A 22152-nucleotide genomic window follows, 5' to 3' on the forward strand; every position below is an offset into this window, starting at 1 on the left:
ATTAGCTTTGTACTGAGACATAACATTAACATGAGGCATGTACCACAGCAGATAAAACCATCCCACATCCTCTCCACTGTATCCTCTCTTCCTCTCCCACATCACTTTTGTTCCTGTCTTAAAGTCTCCATCCGCTCATCATCTTGTTCTGTCAGTTCAGATCTAATTTAAACAAATCGCACGTATGCGGTAAAATTTCCACTGTGCACACATAAAACCACATGTAGAGGAATGCATATACATGGAGGAACATTCACAAGTTGTACTGGTGACTCATTTCAAAGGACATGAATCATTGGAGGAAGAAAAATAAAACGGACGTCTAAGGGTTTCTGCCCAATGAAACTAATTGAGTAAAGTAAAGACACCTCAACATGGGAGATGGGATGTATGCCCTTAATTAATAACCACTGTTGTTGAAGACCAGAGAGAGATCCATTTATCTTTTAGAAAACTTGTGAGTTTGAAATCTTGTAATGTAATCTAGTGAACACCCATTACACTGTCTGGTGCATTCGATCAAGAAGATAATTGAAAGTTTTAAATCTCTAACATTTTCATGGTCCACTGAAATGTAACCACTAACATATGAAAGTCCAGTCTGACAAGAGCAACTGTAGCTCTACAAAATCTAGTATCTTTTTAAATTCAAAATTCACCTCCCACTGCAGCCTTATGGAGCACCCCTCTAAGGTTTAAAGCAGAGTTTCCACTGTATCATTTAAGAGAACTCTCAAGTTCACATTACACTGTTTTTTATTCTCAGTCACTGGGTTTCTGTGCTCTGGTAAGAAGAAACTATGACATCAGCCTATGATTTTAACTCCAGCAAGCAAACACATGTGAGAATCCCAGTTTTTTTGTCTTGTAATCTGGTAAAGTATGAGCACAAAGGTTTTTCAGACAACTCTTCCACTTGGGTATTATTTAATTAGGTCTAACAAAGTGTTGACAGTTTTCATCTGAGAGAGTAAACTAATCTTTTGACTACATACTTAGTAACATAAACACATTGGATTGTAAGTGTTAAAAAGTTACTGTGCATGCACCAAAAAAATCAAATCAAACAACTGATTTCAATCTAATTGCATTTTCCTCAGAGTATTTTTAATTTTACACAATCAAAACATGCTGGATTTAGTGAATAAATGACATTGGCAAGCATGAATGACAAACTAAAAGATAACACTTCTTTTTGCACACTTTAATTCTCAGAAAATCAAACAACTTAATCTTAATGCACTATGTGTAATATGAAGTATAAAAACTGGTATGATACATCAGTGTGAATAGTCTGACTATATGGCAAATTTGCCATTGAGTACAATACAGTAAGTGCACATAAGTTAAAACCTGGTGTTATGTCGAATTAAATCAAAATTTCTAGTGCTTTCAAATGGTATTGTTTTCTCATGCAGGCAAACAATTGTTGAACTTAATCACACAGAACCAAGCAAACCAACCAAAATAAAAAGGAAAACATTCAAACACCAGTCTAAGCTCATAAATCAATTAAAACAGACATGTAAATGTATCATGGTATAGTGGTGGGGTATAAGGGTCTAAGCTTGTAATGGATCTCCTGGGCAGGATTCACTAGCAAAGGATGGGATGGAGGGTTTTGGGGGTTATCAGGTCAGTCGTAGGCATTACTTACTGTAATTTGTGATGGCCTTTGGATTGGGGTGGAGGTGGGCTTAATCATGATGCTACTTGTGATTTTGCTGTTGCCTTTGGCAGTAGGAGTACTGCAATTTGCAAGCACCTGAGTTCTTTGCTCCTGTAGTCCAGGTGTGTGGCATGGACTCAGCGTTTGTGATGGGGTGCTGATGCTCTGAATGAAGGGGCTGCCTAAGTGAATGTGGATTTTGTTGTCCTCTGTGGTGATGACGTTTGGTCCCGAGCTGTTAGACCTCTGGACCTGCCAGTTGCTCTGCCTTTCCGGGGTCACGCGGAAGACGGCATGCCCTCCAACAACCTCCACTGGCTCCGTAGAGAGGGAGCGGTCAGGGGTGCCAGTTGTGACTGACACAATTTGTATAGGGGACATGGCTCTGTCTGGTGTTACTGAGCCACAAGAGTCTGGGGTCATTGCTCTGGAGTATGTAGCCATAGTAAAAGGTGATAGGGCCCTATCTGGCGAACATGGCTCATCGGATATAGGGGAACCTTTAGATTTTGTTGTTGGGGAAATAGATTTTGCAGTAGGGGATATAGAAGCATTCTGGATGATGGTAATTCTCTGTTTGGGTGGACCCCCACTTGTGGGTATGACAGCAGTGCTGGTGAATGACTGGGTGTTTTCTGCGGTCGGGCTGGTGATTTCTAGCGTCGCTGTGTTGTGTCCGTGGTCAGGAGTTACTTTAATGTGCAGAGGCTGCCCAGGACTGTGGGTCAACACAACGTCTCCAGGCTGGACGTGGTTGCCATTCTGCCGTGGCTGCATTTTGCCATTCACCTGATGGGGAGTGTCTTTGTTTTTAAGGAACGGGACTCTTGCTCTTCTCATGTTGTTGTTTAGGTTATTTACATTATTGATGAGTGATGGGCTGCATTTGGTGAGTTGCAGCTCATTGCTGTAATTTGCATTTTCTTCAGGTTCACTCTCGTCATACAGCTTGCCGTTCACCACAGCACGTTCCAGCGGTGCCACTGCCTTGCAGTTGGGAGACATGAGGTCAAGTGGGTCTGTCTGAACTTCCTTGGTGGAAACATGAAGGTCTGAAAAGCGTCTTCCATTCATGCCAGGGCGAAGACTTTTGCTAAATCGTCTGTATCTTTCGAGCTCTCTAGTGAGTGTCTCCATTTCTCTGGCCAGTTCTTTGTTTCTGACCTCCTGCTGGGTCAGTTTTCTTTGCAGCGTGGAGTGGTCAGTTTTCATGCGGCAAATGGACTCCTCTGTTCCCATGTATTCATGAATCTTCTCTTTCAGAGCTGCTACCTCTCTGGTCAAATGACTAGACTTTGCCTCCTCCTCCTTCAAGCGCTTATAGAGAACATGCTCTTGGTTACACTCTTTCTTTTCAGCCAATTGGTACTTTGAAAGTTCTTTTCTGGATATTTCCAGCTCCTCCATCAAGGCTTTAGCTTTCTCTTGCTCATTAGTAAATCTTTTCTCCAGTGATTCAAACTCCTCTGTTTTTAATAAATCACCTTCAACCACCTTCATGTCCTTTAATTTGCGTCTGAGGCGTTCAACCTCCTGCGTCAAATCCTTTACTTTGTTGTCCTCTTGTTGGAAGCGGTTAGCAATAGGTGTTTTGATGTGCTCCTCTTTTGCTTTGTTCCTCAGGTGTTCCCTCTCTATGTTCTCTAGCGATTGCAGCCTTTTCTTCATCATATTGATCTTAGACTCCAAATCATTGCTCTTTTCCTCTTCAGCCCTTAACTTGGCCTTCAAGTCATCCCTCTCCTTTGTAGCACTGCACATTTTCTCCTCGAGCTCAGCCTTTGACCTCAGTGCTTTCTTGCTCTCCTCAATTAGTTTCTCAGTAACAGATGTAACTTTGTCCTGCTCAGCCTGAAGTTTGCCAGTGCTGTTCTGGACCTTGTTCTCCATTTGCTTTAGCTTCTCTGCCATTGCCTTCCTCTCATCCACCAGCATGACTGTCAGAGTCTTTAACTTGGTTAGATCTTCCTTCAGTGTCAGCTCTGTCTTTCCCAGTTGGGTTTCAGCGGCCTCCAATTCTTTGACCCTGACTTTCAAGACTTCCAGCTCACTGGTCAGAACCTTTGACACTGTCCTCTCCTTCTCTAGGTTACTTTTGAGTGAGCTGCATTCTTGTTTGCTCTTGCTGAATGCATCCTCTAATTTTTCTAAGTCCATAATTCTGTGGTTCAGTTTATCGACTTCAGCTTTCAGGCCTCGGCTTTGATTGGCCTCTTTCTCCAGCTTCTTGTTGAGGTCCCTGCAGTGGTCCTCCATTCTGATCAACTCTTCATCCTTTCCCTCCATTTCAAGTACCCTTTTCCGTAGCTCTTCAAGCTCAGACATGAGGCTAGAGTTTCCACACTCACCACGGCTAATTTTGTCCCTCAGCTCCTGCAGTTCTTCCTCGGCTCTGCGCAGGGTCTTGTTGGTCTCCTCTAGCTCATCAAGCTGCCTGCTGAGAGTCGACAGTTTCTGGCGCAGCTGCCTGCTTTGGGCATCCTCGCTGGTCAATTTGGCAGTCATGGTCTCTTGTTCTTGATGGTATCGACAAGCTTGGTCACGCAGCTCAGACTCCAGGCGAAAGACCTTTTGCTCCTCTTCCTGCAGACGAGCATTAGCTGAGCACAGCTCCTCCTGGGCTTGTGAAGCACTGGCACTCAGTTCTTGGACCTTGGCTGTTTGTTGATTCAGCTGCTCGGTGAGACGCTGCTGTTCATCCACAACCATCAACGCAAATGACTTGAGTTTTGTCAGCTCCTCCTTCAGACTTATGACCTTTTTATTGTTCTCTTCGTCTTTTCGTTCTTGGTACACCTTTTCCTGATCAATTAACAGCTTCAACCTGTAAAAAACAAAAACAAGGCACACATGATCTTCAAGATATCCAATTCAAAATTGAATAATTTACATGTAGAGAAAGTTTACGAGATATGCAAGATTTTCAGTCATTTTCCTACTACAGTTACACTTTCTTTATTTATGCTCATCAACAAATTCACTTCCCATTAAAATCATTGTGAACCTTCAAATGTCAGTTTGTTTTTTGGCTTATGTTATATATGAAAGGTGCTTGAGAAACTCTACACTCTACCCACTGTCATTCCCCATTGGGTCCATTCCAAGCAATGACACATCATAAACACTGTTATTTTCCCTGCGTTTTTCAGGAGGACTAAAGGTTTTATGTCATGGAAAATTTAACACATCATAAAAAATCATTACTTTAACTCTCTCAGGTTGGTAGTCTGAAATACCTGTGGTTCATTTTTTTTCGTTGCCTTGTTGCCAACTAATTCTCATATGGTTTGGAAACCTGAGTTACTGCTGTAAATATTCAGGCTTGAGTTTAACAATCAGGGAATTTCTAAAAGTTTCCATGGTATTCAAGGGTGTATCATAAGACCTGTTAAGTCCTCTGGGAAATTAGGGGAAAAGACTGACACACAGCCAAATGTTGACGTTGACCTCTGAAAATGATCTCTGCAGACAAGGTGTGACATACTATTAGCAAAATACCACGATGTTGCTGACCAGGATGAATTTTGTTGAAGTTATTGGTGTTTTATGCAGCATTCTTTCATCTAACATGTGCCCATCATAAACTGTGTATTTGAGTGGTTAGTGTGCTCATAGACTGCGCAAGTCAGAGGATAACTGAAGGGCAAAATCCTTTCAATGGATAAGAAGTAAAGTGAGCTGCGCAGAGTTTAAGTGATATGTATTCATTTTAGAGTGTAAGCAACATTTCTTGTCTGAACATTTAATAAAATTACTGTCAGAATTTATATATACATCCTACAAAAACCAATGGCAGTCTAAAGCATATTTAATATTTATATTTCACAACTAACTGTGTCTTATATTTGTATATACGTACGTTACCCAGATGTACTAAAATGATGTCAAGGTACATGACACGTGTGCCATTGGATGCAGTGCTTTAAGTACAGTGTGCAGCCGGGGTCAGTGCGTCTGGCATATACATACATTACCGGGCCAAAGTGTCTACACCCCCAAGGGAAGGGATGTTATGACTGCTGTGTGCGCAGCTGCCAGGCATTTCCACACAGATGGCCCACTGGCATGGAACAATCCTTTAATTAAGGGGTTCCTCTACTACCAACCCTCCTCCTCCCTACAAAAACCACCGCCACCTACCCTCCCCGTTTTTTCTTATACATTTAAAGGAATTCCCCCTGCTTCCAAAGGCAATTACAGCCCCACAGAGTTTATACAGAAATCCCCACACACACACAAACGCACACTCTCAGGGATCACTAATTCCACATGTACACTGGGGTTGTGGGCCATGATGTAAGCGTGGTAGGGTGGGACCCTTCTCAGCAGTAGAGTGTATGTCTTTTCTTTCTTCAGTAGCTGCTAATGGGTGGGAGCAGGTAAGGGGGGACACGTAACTGGATCCGTCTGTTGTACTTAGATCCAGACCATACAGCACTCAATAAAATATTGTTAGGAAATGCATAATAATTAAGAGTTCGTTATCAGTGTGGCTTGGTTGAATTAGGAGACGTCGGCGTTTATTGTTGAGGCCATGTTTGAAGAAGCAAATATACTATAATAACGAATTATCATGAATTTTGCTGTAAATTATGATAAAGTTTTTTTTTTTCCTGTAAACTGCTTCCTGATGAAAGGGAAAATGCATTTTTCATAATGATGCATCATCACCAGCTCTAACACTTACACCTTAATGCAAATATGATCCGATAATATGATATTTCTCATTCTGAAACGGGACCTTGTGCTTCATAAGTGCTTTTACATTTAGTAGTTTAAGTATATTTTGATGCTAATATTTATGTACTTAAAGTAAAAGATCTGAATACTTCGTCCACCACTTACATTTTGTATTAACAGGGCTGCTATTCCATCATTTTAGGCATAATGATTTTCAGCAGATACTGTAAACCAAACCTTAAACCACCAGAAACTACTGTAGACCCATTTTTATTTTAAGGTCTGTGAATATTCCAGGTGCTCAGACTGTTTTCTGCCTAGCTTTGTTGACTTACAGTTTGCCCTTGTTATATCCTGGCTCTTGAAATAGTTGATAACATATTTTAATTATCTTTTATACTTTTTAAAGGACTTTGTAAAGTGTAAGGACTGTCATTCAAGGAACAAACATGCCTGCCTTGTCTAGAAACATGCATGTATTGAAAAATGACGTTTTTTCTTTTAGTGGATTGTACATGTAGAAGCAGTGCGTTGTTAAGTGAAACAAGCAGACATCTCTCTTGCAAACTAGCCTGCCGCCTGTAATCACTGTTTATTCAATCTCTTATCTCACTCCCCACTGTTTTTCTTGTGATGTCATCAGCCAAAATAGAAAGAGAAAATGTACTTTGTTCCCTAGCAGCACTGGAAACTATGTCTATCACTCTGTCTTTAAATACTCCTGAGCTGGATACTGTATGTAAGCGCACTTTACATTAATAAAAGCAAGTCCTTTGAGAGGAAACTGCATGGCTTGTATGCAGTGAAATCACTTCTAGCCCACTGTGGGACTATTTTGTTCTATTCCCAGTGCACTTTGTGGCACATAAGGAAATGTTGATCCATATCTGTTCCTGAACTTTTTCTCATCAAGGACACACACATAGATGAGGGTATTTGGCCAACATAGCCACATCTGAGACCATTTTTGTTGTTAGATATAATTTAGAGCAGATTTGCAAGGCTCCATGTTTTATAGATGGGGGGACATTAGACGCAGGGACCTTTGGTGAAAAAGTACAATCCTGCAGCTGACCCTTAACTAATGTTGGAGACCAACCACACTTAATGAGTAGTAGTAGCTCAACTGACCAGCTTTCGCCATCTAATGTAAGTCAGTAGAAGCAGCTGCCTTAGGCATTTCAGGGAACACAAATAATACAGCTGATCCATATAGCACTTGTCCAGATTTCGTCGTTACAAAGCAGCCCTTTTATGGAGACATCCGCACAGCTTGAAAGAAGATTATTTTGGAGGAATAAATTGTGAAGTGCTGCATAAAGCTGGTGACATAACCGTTTCATGGTTATCAACATTACAAGGCACCTTACCACCCACTCTGCAGCCTGTCCAACTTTTGCAACAGGCACCAATGTCAGTCTTGTTACCCTGAAAACAGCTGCATGATCACCACTGCGGGTCGTTAATGTTTCATGGAAAAATGGGTTGCACAGAGTGATTTGGTGGGTTAGGGCGCTAAAGTGGCTATCTTAACTTTACAGGATTGTGTCTGGCTTTGTTGCAAATATATTTTTTTTATTTTTACATGAATGCCATTTAAAAAGAAAAGGAAACCTTCAAGGGAGTTACAACTAGCCACACCAGCACACATTACAGCTCTACAGAGGGCTTCCCTCTCTTTACGTGGCTCCTGAAGCTGGAAACTGTGGCTCACCCGCTGCTTAAAGCTGTGTTGCATGTTCCATATGTCACTGCTGCTGTGCCATTTCCTAACCACAAGTGGTTAGGTTATATATGTACGGACCCATGTGCATACACACATGACCACCACTGCTTTAACAGAGACTTGTAGATGGTGGGCTGAATGCCCTCCTGTGTGACAGAGTTTGAAGGGAGGACGGTGATTAATGCAGTGCATGGACTGTATTTTAAGTCCACACAGGCTAAGTGATTTGTCCCCGGAGTGCAATCAACATGTGTAAAATATGTAGCACTGATATTTATTAACTTCCTGGCTGTGGCAATATGGTTAATGGAGCAGTGTGTTACCAAGAGGCCTAGGTTTGACTGTTCTAAAACAATGTGGGTTTTTTATGTGGGAATAAATTGGACTATATTTCCAAAATCCTGAATATACATTATGGAAATGTTGCCACTTGAAACCTCCCATTCAGTATTTTAATACCACAGATAATTCAGTCCTTAAAACATAGCTGCTGTTTTATGCAATGAAGTTCTTGATATGACTCTTAATTTCAATGACATAATTAACTTCTGTGCCAGCAGCAATAATTTTATAAGAGTAAGAAGCATTAGCTTTATATCTCATATTTAAATAAGGTACTTTGTATTGATTACCAGTTTAACAGGAAAGAGAAGAACTAGAGTCATCTGACAATAATGATCCTTCAGATGTTCTTAATAGCTAAAAATACCTCTTGATTTTTATGCTAAGAAACTGATGGAATTCACATATACACATTTAACATACTATCTATACAGACTTTTTGCTCCTCTTTACACATAGGATACAATTATTCTTGCATGATAAATTTTTAGTATCTTGTGTGAAACTAAGTCACTATTTATGCACTATTATGACCTTGACAAATTCCTGTACAATTCTATTACATCGTACGTAATGGGACATGCTTAACATGTCTTTCCTCTGAGATTCAGATCTAAGCCTCATCACTGTTTAAATAGTTAATGTCTTTGGTCAAGTTTGCAATGGCAGACCAGTGTGTCTGACTTCTCCGTAAGCATGTTGGAATAGCTACTTCTTCAGTTTCTGAATGATGAATCAAAATGTGTTTCAGCATTTCTTTAGGAGTACGTAATATTTAATTAAATGAAAGTGAAATTAAAGTGAGTTACAGTCCCTTGCTTCGAGACATTAATGAAGTTCCCACCACAGTTTATATATATAATTAAATACATTTTAAAGAATTTAAAACTTGCTGACTTGGAAAAACATTATTCTCCTGAGTAATTTTAACATCTTAGACCAGTTGTAAGTAATTTGCAGTAAATACACAAAAAACAGAAACGCTGAAGAGAAGTGTCATTAAAAACACAGTATGACACTTGTTGGTTTCCAAGCCAATGAAGTGATCGGCAACTCTTATAAAAGTTTTGAAAGTTTTTCCCCGAAATGTAGAGTTTTGTAATAATGTTCAGTGTGCCTACCTGTGCCAGAGGCTTTCCCAGCTTCACTGCCATAAGCTCATTATCTTGCCGTACAACGCCCGACCCTCAACTCTTCCTCTGTGTGTGTGTCTCACTCTCTTAGTAGCTGTAATGTGGGCATTCCTGCAGTCAGACCAAACAATAAGGGATGTGCTCCCTGCCTATGGACCATTACATCATCAACATGTCCTTATATGGAGCTTTGCATTGCAGAGGCTTGCAAGAAGGGGGTGTGCTTGCTCGTTTGTGTGAGTGTGCGGTGTGTTCGTGTCTGAGTGTTTGAGCGAGTCTCCTGAAGTAACTGTTTAACTAAAGGATATGGCAGAGGAGAGGGAAAGGTTTTTGTTGACGTATGTAATGTGTGAAATATCTGCCCGGTCTGTCACTGCTCCGGAGGCAGGGAAGTAGGTGAGGAGAGACGGGGAGTTCAAGTTACAGTATTTCCTTCTGGCTCTTGTCAACTTAAGTCATTTATTCAGCCAAGGAGGGAGGAAAAAAGAATCGGCTTGCAAAGTTAATAAGAAATTCTTGGATGAGGATTTGTAATTGAGACCAATACTGAAGAACAAGACAAGGCATGTAACACATATCTTTGACGTGTGAAATGTATATTCCCGGCCCACACCTGAGAGATCCCCTGACATTTTGACAGTTTCACTGGTTTCAAATGGTTTGTTAGTAATATGTTGTTGCTGATTGAAATCACGGAGTGCCAATAGCTACTCGCTGCTGTGCCATTTATAGTTTCAGGAAGGAATGCTATATGAGAGTGGTGTCCATCACATCATGTGACTTGTTGCAAGAAAGCAAAAAAACATATTTCTCAAAATATGAACTATGTCTTTAATAATACCTCAACATGTGAGCAGCCCTTACATGTTGAAGCTTCGGTTGTAATGGAGCTAATTTTAACTAAACCAATTTGTGACAATGGGTCATATTTTATAAAATGATCTTTATCTGCTAACTAATAAATTATTAGAAATGTCAAACAATTACAGTGGAGTACAAAAGTACAAGTTTCCCTATGAAATGAAGTGGATTACAATAGTAAAAACTACACTAAACTGAACCTAAGTATGTTGTTACTTTCCACTACTATTATGCATCTTGCATTGAACACTGTGAGAATGTGTGAGGGGAGGGCTGGGTGAGTAAACATCTTACCTGTGGGTGTAAAAGTGGCTTTAAGCTAATGGCTCCACAAACAAAACAATGGATTATCATGTGGGAGTATAATCATTGTTAAAGCCAGCACACATTTCTCTTTATCAGTGGCACATTGTTCAGTTCACAATGCTTCTGTCTTAACTTTGATTATCAGATTTCTCTTACCTAACTCGTACATTTCTCCAACTACAGCTGGTGACTAATTCCATCGTTGAAAAGTCTCAACATCGTGCGTCATCAATTGTCATATGATGGCAGCAAATTTTATAGAGATTTTTCAGGGAGCTGTCAGTGTTTTTATTGTTGTGAAAGAAAAGTGCCCAGTTTATTCAAACAATGGGACTGGTGACACTGCACAGTGCACACACATATGGGCGAGTGACTTAAACACTTCCTGACAAATACGGCGCAAGAACAACACGACCTCATGTTTGTAAGGCAACAATCCATGACATACAAAAAGACTGCAAATTAGTCACATATACATATCAATGTATGAAAACACAAAGTGTATTCTGTCATTACCCGCTTGAGGCAGTACTTTATAGTTATAAGTGATCCCAGCAGTGTAAGGGAATAACAAGGGCAAGACTCTTCCTGTCTCCTGCCCGCTAAATAAAATATGTCATGGCTTCACAATGGCTGAGGTCACTGTTGCTAAATGTTACGAGCTTTACCAACCAAGGTAAGGAAAGCAGAGATTCCCTACATTAATCTAAAGCTAAACTCGGCAGGACTTTTCTGTCAAAACAAAAGCATGTCGTACATATTTGACCAACACGGGGATGCAGATTAAATCCACATAAGAGGTCAGTCAATGCACGTCATCCAATCTGACTTCATGACCCCGTGATGCACAATTACACGTTTCTGGTTGTCCCATTTGTACTGTCATTAATGTCTGGCTTTAAAGGGTGTAATTACATAACAGACGTACAATAATGATAGGAAACAAGGTTAGCGTGTTCAGATTGAGTCCACAAGCTTTTACCAACCAGCTTCACCAACTTCTGAGCAACATTTCAGTCCAGAAATGTGAAACGTATCATCTCCCATCTCCCATCTTTGACCAACAGCGTATTTCTAAGCAAAATTTAATCGGTTGTGTTCCCAAACTGCTGACGAATGCAACCGATGCCAGCATACACACTGCGACTCGCAGTCAGTTGGTTTTAGTGGCAGATGGAGCAGAGTTCGTGAATCGCAGCGGGAGCCAGACATGACTCGCAAATAAACCGAAAACATGTGTTCGGACGACTTATATACTAAAAGAAACTGTCATTGATCAGAGCGTTTTTAACCAATTGGTGGAGGCTGTTGTTGGAAGACAATGAATGAGTCTGTGTGAAAAAGTTTGGATGGCCAATCTGTGCTCGCAGGACTGATAGAAGCCAAAGATACCATTTGTTTTTGGTCAGGAACTCACCATGTTGCCCGTGTAAACTCACCAAGATTGATCTTGTTTGGGGAATAGAGCAAGTCTTATACTTGATATTGAATACACTGAACAGAGTGATGGGGTAGACTTTTCTTTAAGCGCCGTATGGTAATTGTCACATGTGTTGTTGACAGCTAAAGGCCGGAGGATCAGAGGCTGGAGGAGTTGGCAGCACAACCAGAATGGCATGGTTGAGCTTCCTGCTGAGACTGATGTCTCGACTCTGTCTCTCGCTCTCGCTCCTCAGAGAAACCAATTCCTGTGTCCACTTGACTTCTGCCAGAGACTTTTCCCTGAAACACTCAAAAGTCTTTTAAGTAGCACTGTAATGCTTTGCCACAAGGCTATGGGGACTTGGTGAACTGTAGTGCTCTTGGGTAAAGCAGGATTGATTGCAAAAAGTTTAAAACACACTTCACATTTCACAATCACAGTGTCATTCAGTGTCAAGGAGTCCAACAACTGCCCACTGAGCTCCAGCTATAAACTATGATGTATTTTAGTTTTGTGTTCTCTCCCTTTTTCCCTGCAACAAATTGTTTGTTCTTGGAACAAACAATTCGGTCATCCAAAATTAGATTCTATTTCTGGATCTGGACATATTCAGGGCTCTGAGTACTGTACACTTGAAACAGATGTTATGGATCAAACACAAGAGCAGGCCACACAAACATGTTTGCTGTGACAAGCCTCTGCCAAATGACAAATAGTGGGGAAATGAAGACATATTATGTAACCTCCATGGGATGACTATATCGCTGACAATACACTGAAGAATGTAGAGGTTTGGGATTTGGTTTGGATGAGCAACGTGTGCGGTTCGGAAAGGCAGTTGTTAAATCCTGAGGCACGGTCTTCCGGCATTTCAGCGTGTTCCTCAGAGCTGGAAATTCCAAAAGTACAAATGACAAAACATGAGCTACACAGATGAATGAATGAATGCACCTACTTTATGAGGCAGCAAACGATTTGTGATCGGAGAAACTAGTCCCGTTACAATTGTGAACTGTTCTCTCGGGCTTTGTTCAGACTAACATTGTAACTGAGTCAAAAAAAAAAGCTGCCTCAGGGCATCCTTGTGGCCTGGCGGTTAGGATGCCTACCTTATAATTGCAAAGTTTCCAGTTTGACTGGGGTCCTGTCATATGTGGTGTCTCATCGAACTCATAGATCCATAAATGTATTTCTAGTCACCTGTAAATGCTCATTTTCAACATTGCAGAGTTGCATTACATTTTTACACATATTATTTGGTTTGTGGTTGGACTGTTGCTCTTTTTGTTACACCATCTCATTGCACTTTTTCTGCAATGCTTAAAAATCACCCACCACCTAAGTTTCGCAACAGGAAATGCTCATTAACTTGCATTTTCTATTCCAGATTTTATGGAAAACTTCACATTGAAACTGGACTTTTCTGGATTGTATTTCGTCTTTTCGTCTTCTCACTAATCCCTGTAGCAGCACGTTCACACCAATACAAGGTCTTAATCCTCGCGTAAAGACTTGACTTCTACTGTTAAGGATATGTGAGTGAACACATGATATGGGATATCCCTGATTTCTGATACTTCCCACTACAGTACAGCTGTCATATGAGCACATTAAAGTGTTAAGAATGCGTCCAGGCAAAGACACATGTTAGAGTTTGTAGTTGTGTGTGTGTGTGTGTGTGTGCATGTGCGTGCTGGCTGGTACCTCATTTGAGGCATGAATCTTGAAAACCATTAATGTCCAAACCAGCTGGAAGCGAGAGACATCGCAGAGTGGAAGAAGTGTTGCTACCTGTGTGAGAGCTACAGGAGTGAATGCATGTCTGTGCCCAATAGCTAAATGTGTGAGTTAATGATCTGATCAACTGTCTGCAGGCTGCAGAACCAGACAGTCAGAGATGAAGACACACACTCACCCTCTGCAGAGTGTGATTTCTGTTGCACATCAGACAAACTGTCTCCCTGCATCCGCCACAGACGAGGCCCGGTCTTGCCCCCTTACACTCGGCACTGACACGCACATGCTTGTGCGATACGCACAGCCCAGGGGCTGATTACCTGACATACATGCATGACATCATCGCCTTGTAATCAAATCCATATGTCTCCTTCCCTCCTCTCCCTCTCCAAGTCTATCTCTTGCTCTGTCTCTCTTTTAATCCACTCGTGACTTTGTCTCCATGTTCCTCTTTCTGTTTGTTTTTCTTTTATCCCCTGTCCCCCTCTCATGTCTTTCTCTCTCTCCTTCAGTCTTTCTCTGTCTTTATCCACCACCTCTGTTTTTTTCTGTCCGTGTCTTGTTTCTGATCTCGGCCTGGGCCTCAGCATGAGCTCCGCTGTTAAAATGGAACATGATTTTGATTGCCAGGCTAAAAACTCTCATGTGGACATTTGCTGGCCTTTTATGGCCAAATTCAGATTTTATGGCCATTCTCTGGCTGAAGACCTTTTGCTTATTGTTGCAATGACATGTTGTAGAGTCCAAATAGTTGTAATTGCCTGTTAAAGGTGGACTTGACTCATCTGTGTTTGTGTTTTCCCTATTTAACTTACATTCTCTCATTTTCTTTTCCGTTCTTTATACAACTCAACCTTTTATTCTAGCTTTTGTCGTTTTAGTCAATGCACCCCATGTCACAAGGTGTGTGTACGTGCCCTTGACCTTTCACCCCCTCTCTCTGCCAGGCGTAACCTTGGAGTTTTGTAGCACTAAAAGCGTAAAATGTTTTTTATTGGGTTATTTTTCTTCTCCAGATTCTTCACTCGCAGTAGTTTTTAGATTTTCCTTCACTGAAATTTGATGCTAATGTTAAAAAGACTGTTATTTTCTGACTTAGAATATGACATATCAACTTTTCTCTTGAAATAGGTCAAACTTACGTTTTTCAGAGGAGATTTTACAGATCAGTCAACTACCATTATTAATATTTGACTACAAAAAGATGTTTCTTTTCTGTTGAGTCTCAGCGTCTGTACCTGTCTCCATTACTCACTTTTACTCTTACATAAGATTTCACAGTCTCATGAATCCTTAAGACACCCACAGATTTGTTCACTTTTTTCACTTACATCTCGAGATTTTTGTCTGTGTTCAGCTGTTTTCATGTAATTACAAAAAATATATATATGAAACCATTAACAACAGATGAGCGCAACCTTACTCATCCAAACTGTTTCGGCGTGGTAAAGGTACAGGACAGCTCATTTTTCTTAGTTCTTGAGAGAGTAATCTTTTGTTTTTTCTTCATCAGCTCCAGTGATAAGAACAAATAGTTGTCTGTACCCAACCGCATAACCAATGAAACACGTCATCCCGCCATAGAGTGATATAAGATTATGGGCGTGAATCAATCATGCGGCTTCAGATTGAAGGGCTGGACCAGGCAGACAAGCTGTAATTTACAGGCTCACAACAGCTATTGTCTAACAAAGAGTCACACTGGGAATGAGAAATTAAGAGAGGTGCGCAGAAGTATCAGGGTGTGTGTGTATGTGCGTGTGCAAAGTCGACAAAGCAGGCGTGTGTCTGCTGCCCACAATTGGTACAGCTGATAATCATTACCCCTCCAGCCCTGTGGACTTGGATTTAAATCGCAAACACTTAAGGAGGATGTTGCGATCACTGTTTGCACAAATGTGGTAGATTTCAAAGCCCCAAGGCCACACTTCAACCACCAGCCATTACATGTACTGTACGGCAAGAGCTTGGCACCAGCTGGCTTTACATAATGTATCGTAGACTTCAGACACAGAGGTGGTCACATGTGGTGAAGGACCATTTCAGAGCAGGAGCTTTAGAAAAACATGAAAATGCAGCGATCTCTTTGAGAAATTCCCTTCATATGCAACTAATGTACAGGAAATATAATGCTGACCAGCTTATGTTTTCTATTAACATAATGAGGAAATGTTGTTGATTAATGTATCTGGTCAGTTCATTAGTCCAGGTTAAGGTGAGGGAAGGAGCCTGGTCTGGTTTAATACAGAAAAATCTGCAGCGACGTGAGATTTGGCCTGTTTATTAACATTTAACTGAAATGACACGCTTTACTAACCTCTACCAAAGTGCTTTTGTTTGGTTCGAGTTTGTCACTGCAACATAAGTGAGAAAACAATTCATTACTGTATAAATGAAGTTTCTGGGAGACACGGTTGGAAAATAGAAATGAGCAACAACTGACGTGAAATTATCATCCCTGAGACACCTCATTCACTCCATCTGTCTCAGCAGCAGCTGTCATCAACACCACCACTATGTTCCAGATGTGTGTGTGTGTGTGTGTGTGTGTGTGTGTGTGTGTGTTGGCTCAAACTGTATATTATTTAACTCTATAAATTATATAAAATCGGATTGTTAGATATGTTGGATGAGTTTATGTTAGTGATCCTGGAACTGCCGATGTTGCGTTGGGTAACGTTTGCATAGACTGCCATTAGACTTCACACCCCACTCTAACAATGACAATAGCTACACAATAGAACACAGGATCTCGTAACGTCACTCAAAGTTCACTCAGGAAGAACGGAGGTGTACAAAAACACACTAATCTGTGCAGCTGTCAGGTGAGCAGGGTGGATCTTCCTCCAGAGACTCTTTGATGGTTTCCTGATGGATTAGTATTAATCTCAAGACAGTGGATGTGTACAAAAGCTGCTCTCTAATCAGATTTCAAGGAGCTGGAGATTTCTCAAACCATCACGTCCGAAGGCCTGAAATGCTCACTGCCATTTTTCCCGCCTGTGCGCTTATAGATCTTCCTGTTAATCTTTTTTTTTTTTTGAGCCATAAAAGCTGTAGTTTCACATCTCGTGATGCTCCTGCCTCTACATGGTTTTGCAAAGTGATTAATAAATAGGATGAAGCTGGCACTTCACTAAGCTCAACCGCCACCTAATCTCTTAATGTTTGCCTTCCCAGGGGCAACATCCACACCCCAGCCTCACCTCTGTCCTAATCAGCCCCTCAGCCTGCACCAAAACAAAGGGTGTATTTACACGGTTTAAGATAACTGCACTTCAAAGCTTTCAGTGCCGAGTCTGTGTTTAAGAAGGAGCGTACAATTCTAAGTGCTGGTTCAGCCTAGAAAAATTACAGTGTGACCACCAGCGTATGGAGCAGGGTTTTAAGGACACGCATGTAGCATCTCTCTGAGCTAATATAGTTTTGAGTTTAACCACCTACGCTTTCCAACACACATTTAGAGAACAGTTAGGACAAACAAACTTCTGTTAGACCTACAGCAAGAGAGGGAATTCTGCCATCAGCACTGTGTATCCAACTCCTACTTAGATATCCAGCTCATTTACTCATTCTCTGACTTATCTACAAACAATGTCCAGCATCTTTAAACACAGGAAATGAGTTTCTTAATCTGGTCATCCTTTCACAACTGCATTAATGGAAAAACTCCACTCCACTGATCGGGGTGTCATCACATTGCTATTTCAGCACTGGCCTGTTTAAGGGGACACATCCAAAGGCTGTGATGCATGAGGATCAGAGGAGGGTGTCAATGAGCTGCAGAGCAACAATTTAGGCAAAGAGGAGGTTTACGTAACAGACATGAAAACACACTTTTGGCATTTAGGTAGTAATCACCATCATGCCGTGTGTGAATTTCTATCTATGTAGGTGTTCAGCTGGCAGAACAGTGTTCTCCATCTTTATTGTTTGTATCCTGTTGTGCCACTGTTGCACGTGGCTAGCCGAGTTATTCAGACAAGATTGTCAATGATTTGTCATAAATCTGGAGTTTTGGGTTCTACAAAGCTGGTTTAAAACTCATCTGGAACTATTGTCAGAGCTGAGCAGAAATACGCTGCTGTGGTGTTGCACATAAATATGGTCATACACGATAAAAACATTAACATTAAAAGACTGTTGAACTGCCATCTTGGCATAAAACATTCTGCTGAAGGCAAAACCTCAACAGTTACTAGTTTCTGGTTCAGATGGAAATTTCCATCTCAAATGAATGCAGCATAAAATCACATTTGTGTCCTCATCTAATCCAAATAACTGTAACTCTACCGAGTACTCATGTCAATGTAATCAGTGTGTAAAGGAATGTGTGTTCCCTGTATCTATTTTTACTAATTCATGGCATAACTCATACATAGCTGGAGCTTTATGTATCTAAAACGAGAGGCTTTAGATTTTTCTATCTTCCTATCTCTTCTCTGTGTGTTTCTGTAATAACTTCTCCTCCTGATCCCTCTATCTTCCATCCACCATCTCTGTAAGTCCGTCTGTTCTTTCTCTCTCTGTTTGTGCCTCCACAGTCTCTCTCTGTAGATGACACACCCCTGTCAGAGCTCACCAGATGTCCTCATTCGTCATTTATCCGAACCCTTTCATAACGCTTTGGCTCTGTTCAGTACTATAGAAGAGCAGGACCTCAGATGACACATCATTTTTCAGGAATAATGGCTCACATGTGAGGGGATTAGCGTGATTAGAAGCAATGACAGGTGATCTGTTACATTAGAAATGTTATCAGACTACAACAAATAAAGACATACTGTAGGAGAGTGATGTATTACAATGTATGTATACAGAAAAATCCAGAAGGACGCCACGCTTTATTCATCAGATACCACCTTGATGAAAGAAAAATAGACAAAAATGTCATTGACAACAGTGCTAGTGTTGTTAAATGTGACCTTTCCAGTACTGTGACCGTTCAGCAACCACTGCCTATTGTAACAACTTCCTTTACATGTTTTATTAGAAGCCTTGTTCCTCCCTTTCTTTTCTTCTCTTTGTCTCTTTCTGTCCCTGTCCTTCCCTTTCTTGTCTTCCCCTCTCTCTCTCTTCCTCCTTTCTCTTCCTCTCCCTCATCTTATCTTCCTGCTCTTCTCTCACCATTTCCATCACAACCGGCCAGCTGCTTGCTCACCCTGGATCCTCCCACTCGCTGCTCACCTCTTTGTGTTCGAGAGGAATGTAAATGATAGTGATTCGGGATGTGGGGTGTGACGCTTGAATTTACTTTAGCGAGACAGAGCTGTGATGGACTGAGTCTGCGAGTGTGTGTCTGACTCTGCTCCCTGAGTGCTCAGACGGGATGAGACCCCGGCTGGGCGGCGGTTTTGGGATCCTGGACACAAGTTCTTTCTATTGTCTGCTCACTTCCTGTTCAAGCTTTCATTATAACAATTATTTGGCAACTGGCCTCAAATTGTCTCTGACTCTGAATTGAAGTGAGGAAAAGCAGATTGAGGCTCACAGCACTTACCTGCCACATCATCGCTTCAGTTTCTCATGGATTGTTGTATGTCATCCCCACATCTGTATTTGTCGATGCTACATTTTTATCCCTTAAAGGACATGTTTAACTTGGCAGTGTGTCATCCCATTGTCTCCTGTGTTATTTAGTCAATGCACAAAATGACTGCCATCGAGAGGAATGCATGTAATTTAGGTGATGCAAACATCTTGACTTTATCCCTTATAGATGATGTTTGAGGTTTAACATACAGCAAACTAAATAGCTACTTTCTATGCCGTGTATCTTTAATTGTAAATTCAATTTACAATTCAAATTCATTTACAGGTAATACATTGGATTTGAAATTACAGAAAAGTAACGTTTTATGGTAATCCGTGTTAACATTAGAAAGCCAGGCACATCATGCTGCAGTCATGTCATATAGGAATTACTATAATTATCTTTCCCACTTGTAAATAAATACAATTCACGTATCAGTAGTCATAGGCATTACTGATCTATAACGTGCTCCAGTCAGTAGCGCATCCCGAGAAGTTGATAGAGACTTGAAGCTTTACAAATGTGTTCCCAAATTGTTTTATCCTCTTTAAAAAATGTTTTAAAAAATACAAATTTGAGTTCGACAACAATGTACCTCAAGTGATTAACTGCAAAATATTGTGAAAATCTCAAAGGTTGGTGCTGTAAATTAGTAAGAGGCTCAGCATGGCAAATGGAGAAAATCTATCTCAGTATGTTTGTACTGAAGCCAGTAAACGGATATCTTTTCCAAATGTTCTTCCGGTCAGCTTTTCTCCTGCAGCCTGGATTAAACGGGTCAGATTTGCACACTTTCGTGGCTGTTTTAACCGTGACTTCTTGCCACGCCAGTCCATAAAATTTGAAACCTCTGAGGGAAGTGGAGAAAAAGGCGCATGTTAGGGACACCGTGGTACAGGGTATTGGTGGTGTTTTCAGGTCTCTTGGTTGCGTTAGGCTTCCCGTGGCAGAAATACTTATAATGTTGATGAAGTGCACCAGTGGGATACCTTAGTGCATGTGGAGGGGCTGCCTGAAAGGCTTGGATCAGCAGTGTTATTAATGAGAGGACTGAATGTTGGACATTAGCCCGCCTCTCTTCTGGGTGATGTCACCGTCTGGATAGACACGACTAGTCTCACCTCAGTGACTGAACACAACAGATGGCTCACATCTGGAGGGAATCCAGAGAGGAATTTTAGCACTGAGGGTTATGAGTTTTAGCTTTGTCCACTGACTTCCAGTGATGATGAGGATTGATGGTGATTTTCTTTTCTTTTAGTGCAATTAGCTCTGGCAGGGTGCCTAGTCTTGAGAGGTTTTACAAGATATTTAAAAAAAAATGTAAAAACATCTGTTGGCGTAGTTGCCTGGATCTTTACGTACACTTCTGTCTTCTTTTTTTCCCCCTGTGTTTTGAAACATTGACAGTGAGTTTAACAATTTCCAAAGAATACTTGTTTCCTGTTAATGTATACAGATTAATAAAAGCAAACGCAAACAGCTTTTATATCATCGTTACAACCTTTACTGGATGAAACAACACATAAATCACATGCACCCTGTTTCCTACATTTTTACTGGTGATTTTCTATTCAATTTGAAAGTTGCTCTCAGATTGGAATGTTTTGCAAATACTATGCAGGTCTAATTATTTTTCTGACAATGCAAAACTCCATTTCTTTATGCATGCATTTCTAATGCAACAGCAGTTTCAGACTGTTGGCCGCTCAGCAGTTCTGCTTAACTGGGACTAAGTTTTTTGTTTGATCCTTAAAATGCATTTGATTTTACCCTTCCTAGCAAGAGAAAGGCTTCCATTTAAAATGTAATATTAAAATTTGGATGCAGTGCAATCCCTGTGAAATGGCTCCAAGGGCAAAAGAATAGCTGCTAAATCAGATTTTTATGTTATTTTGGGTTGAGCGTAAGTCTGGCTGTAATATACGGCTTGTCGAAATGTGAGCTCATAATTTTCTTTGTTTGAAAAAAAAAAAAAAAAAAAAAAAAAGAGTGTGCCTTTGGAATGAGCTCATGCTATACTTACATTAAATTAGAGAGATTCAGGCATAGCATTTATTCTCTCTTGTGTTTGCTCTTTGTCCAAACCACAGATACCGTGCCTCCTCCTTGGCATGCTTAAACTGTAACTGGAAGAACCCTTCTTAAATTGTTGGATGCTTTTAAACAGATTATAGGTGATATAAGGGGAGACGGTTCACTGATATTCTCTGCTTTGGCACAGGGATTCTGTAAAACAAAATCTAAGTGTCTTTCTGTGGGACTCGGATAAGAACTTTTGTTAATACTCAGCTGACTGTACCAGAGAAACCAGAACACAAGTATGAAACATTTTATGTCACACTCAGCTCCTTGCTGGAGCCTCATATGGGTCTAGTGTCCAACCTTACTTGTCTCCTTGCTGACATGGATACTTCCTCTTCCTTCCACTTCACTAAGCCTTGAGAGGCTCCTGAAACTGGATAGACCCTTTAAACCATTTTTCCACCCTTTAGTCATACCACCCACCCACCCACCCTTCTCCACCTCTGTCACTGCCAGGAGGATTTGCTCAGTTTCGAGCCCAAAAACATTTGTCCTGAGATATCAGCCCCTGGACTTTGACAAAAGTGTGATTTCATCACTCTAATCTTTTATGGTGAAGCGCGCAGGCCATCTTAAATCCTGCTGCAGCCCCATCAAAATATTATCTCCCGGATGTCTTTATCCTTCAGTGTTACAAGGGTATCAAACTAACTGCCA

General features: G+C 40.9%; 1 protein-coding gene across 2 annotated transcripts in view; it reads right to left on the reverse strand.

The window, feature by feature from the left end:
• The window catches only part of filip1l (filamin A interacting protein 1-like), a 63783-nt gene that overhangs the window by 4663 nt on the left and 36968 nt on the right, over positions 1-22152 (reverse strand). For both annotated transcript variants that reach the window (XM_023420302.2, XM_023420300.2), the window contains exon 5: positions 1658-4493. In XM_023420302.2, the coding sequence (XP_023276070.1) occupies positions 1658-4493 (2836 nt within the window). The remainder of the gene's footprint in view (positions 1-1657; positions 4494-22152) is intronic.

This window comes from Seriola lalandi, unplaced genomic scaffold (assembly GCF_002814215.2).
Source record: "Seriola lalandi dorsalis isolate HSWRI2012SDOR001 ecotype SW California unplaced genomic scaffold, Sedor1 jcf7180002054630, whole genome shotgun sequence".
Classification (NCBI taxonomy): Eukaryota; Metazoa; Chordata; class Actinopteri; order Carangiformes; family Carangidae; genus Seriola; species Seriola lalandi.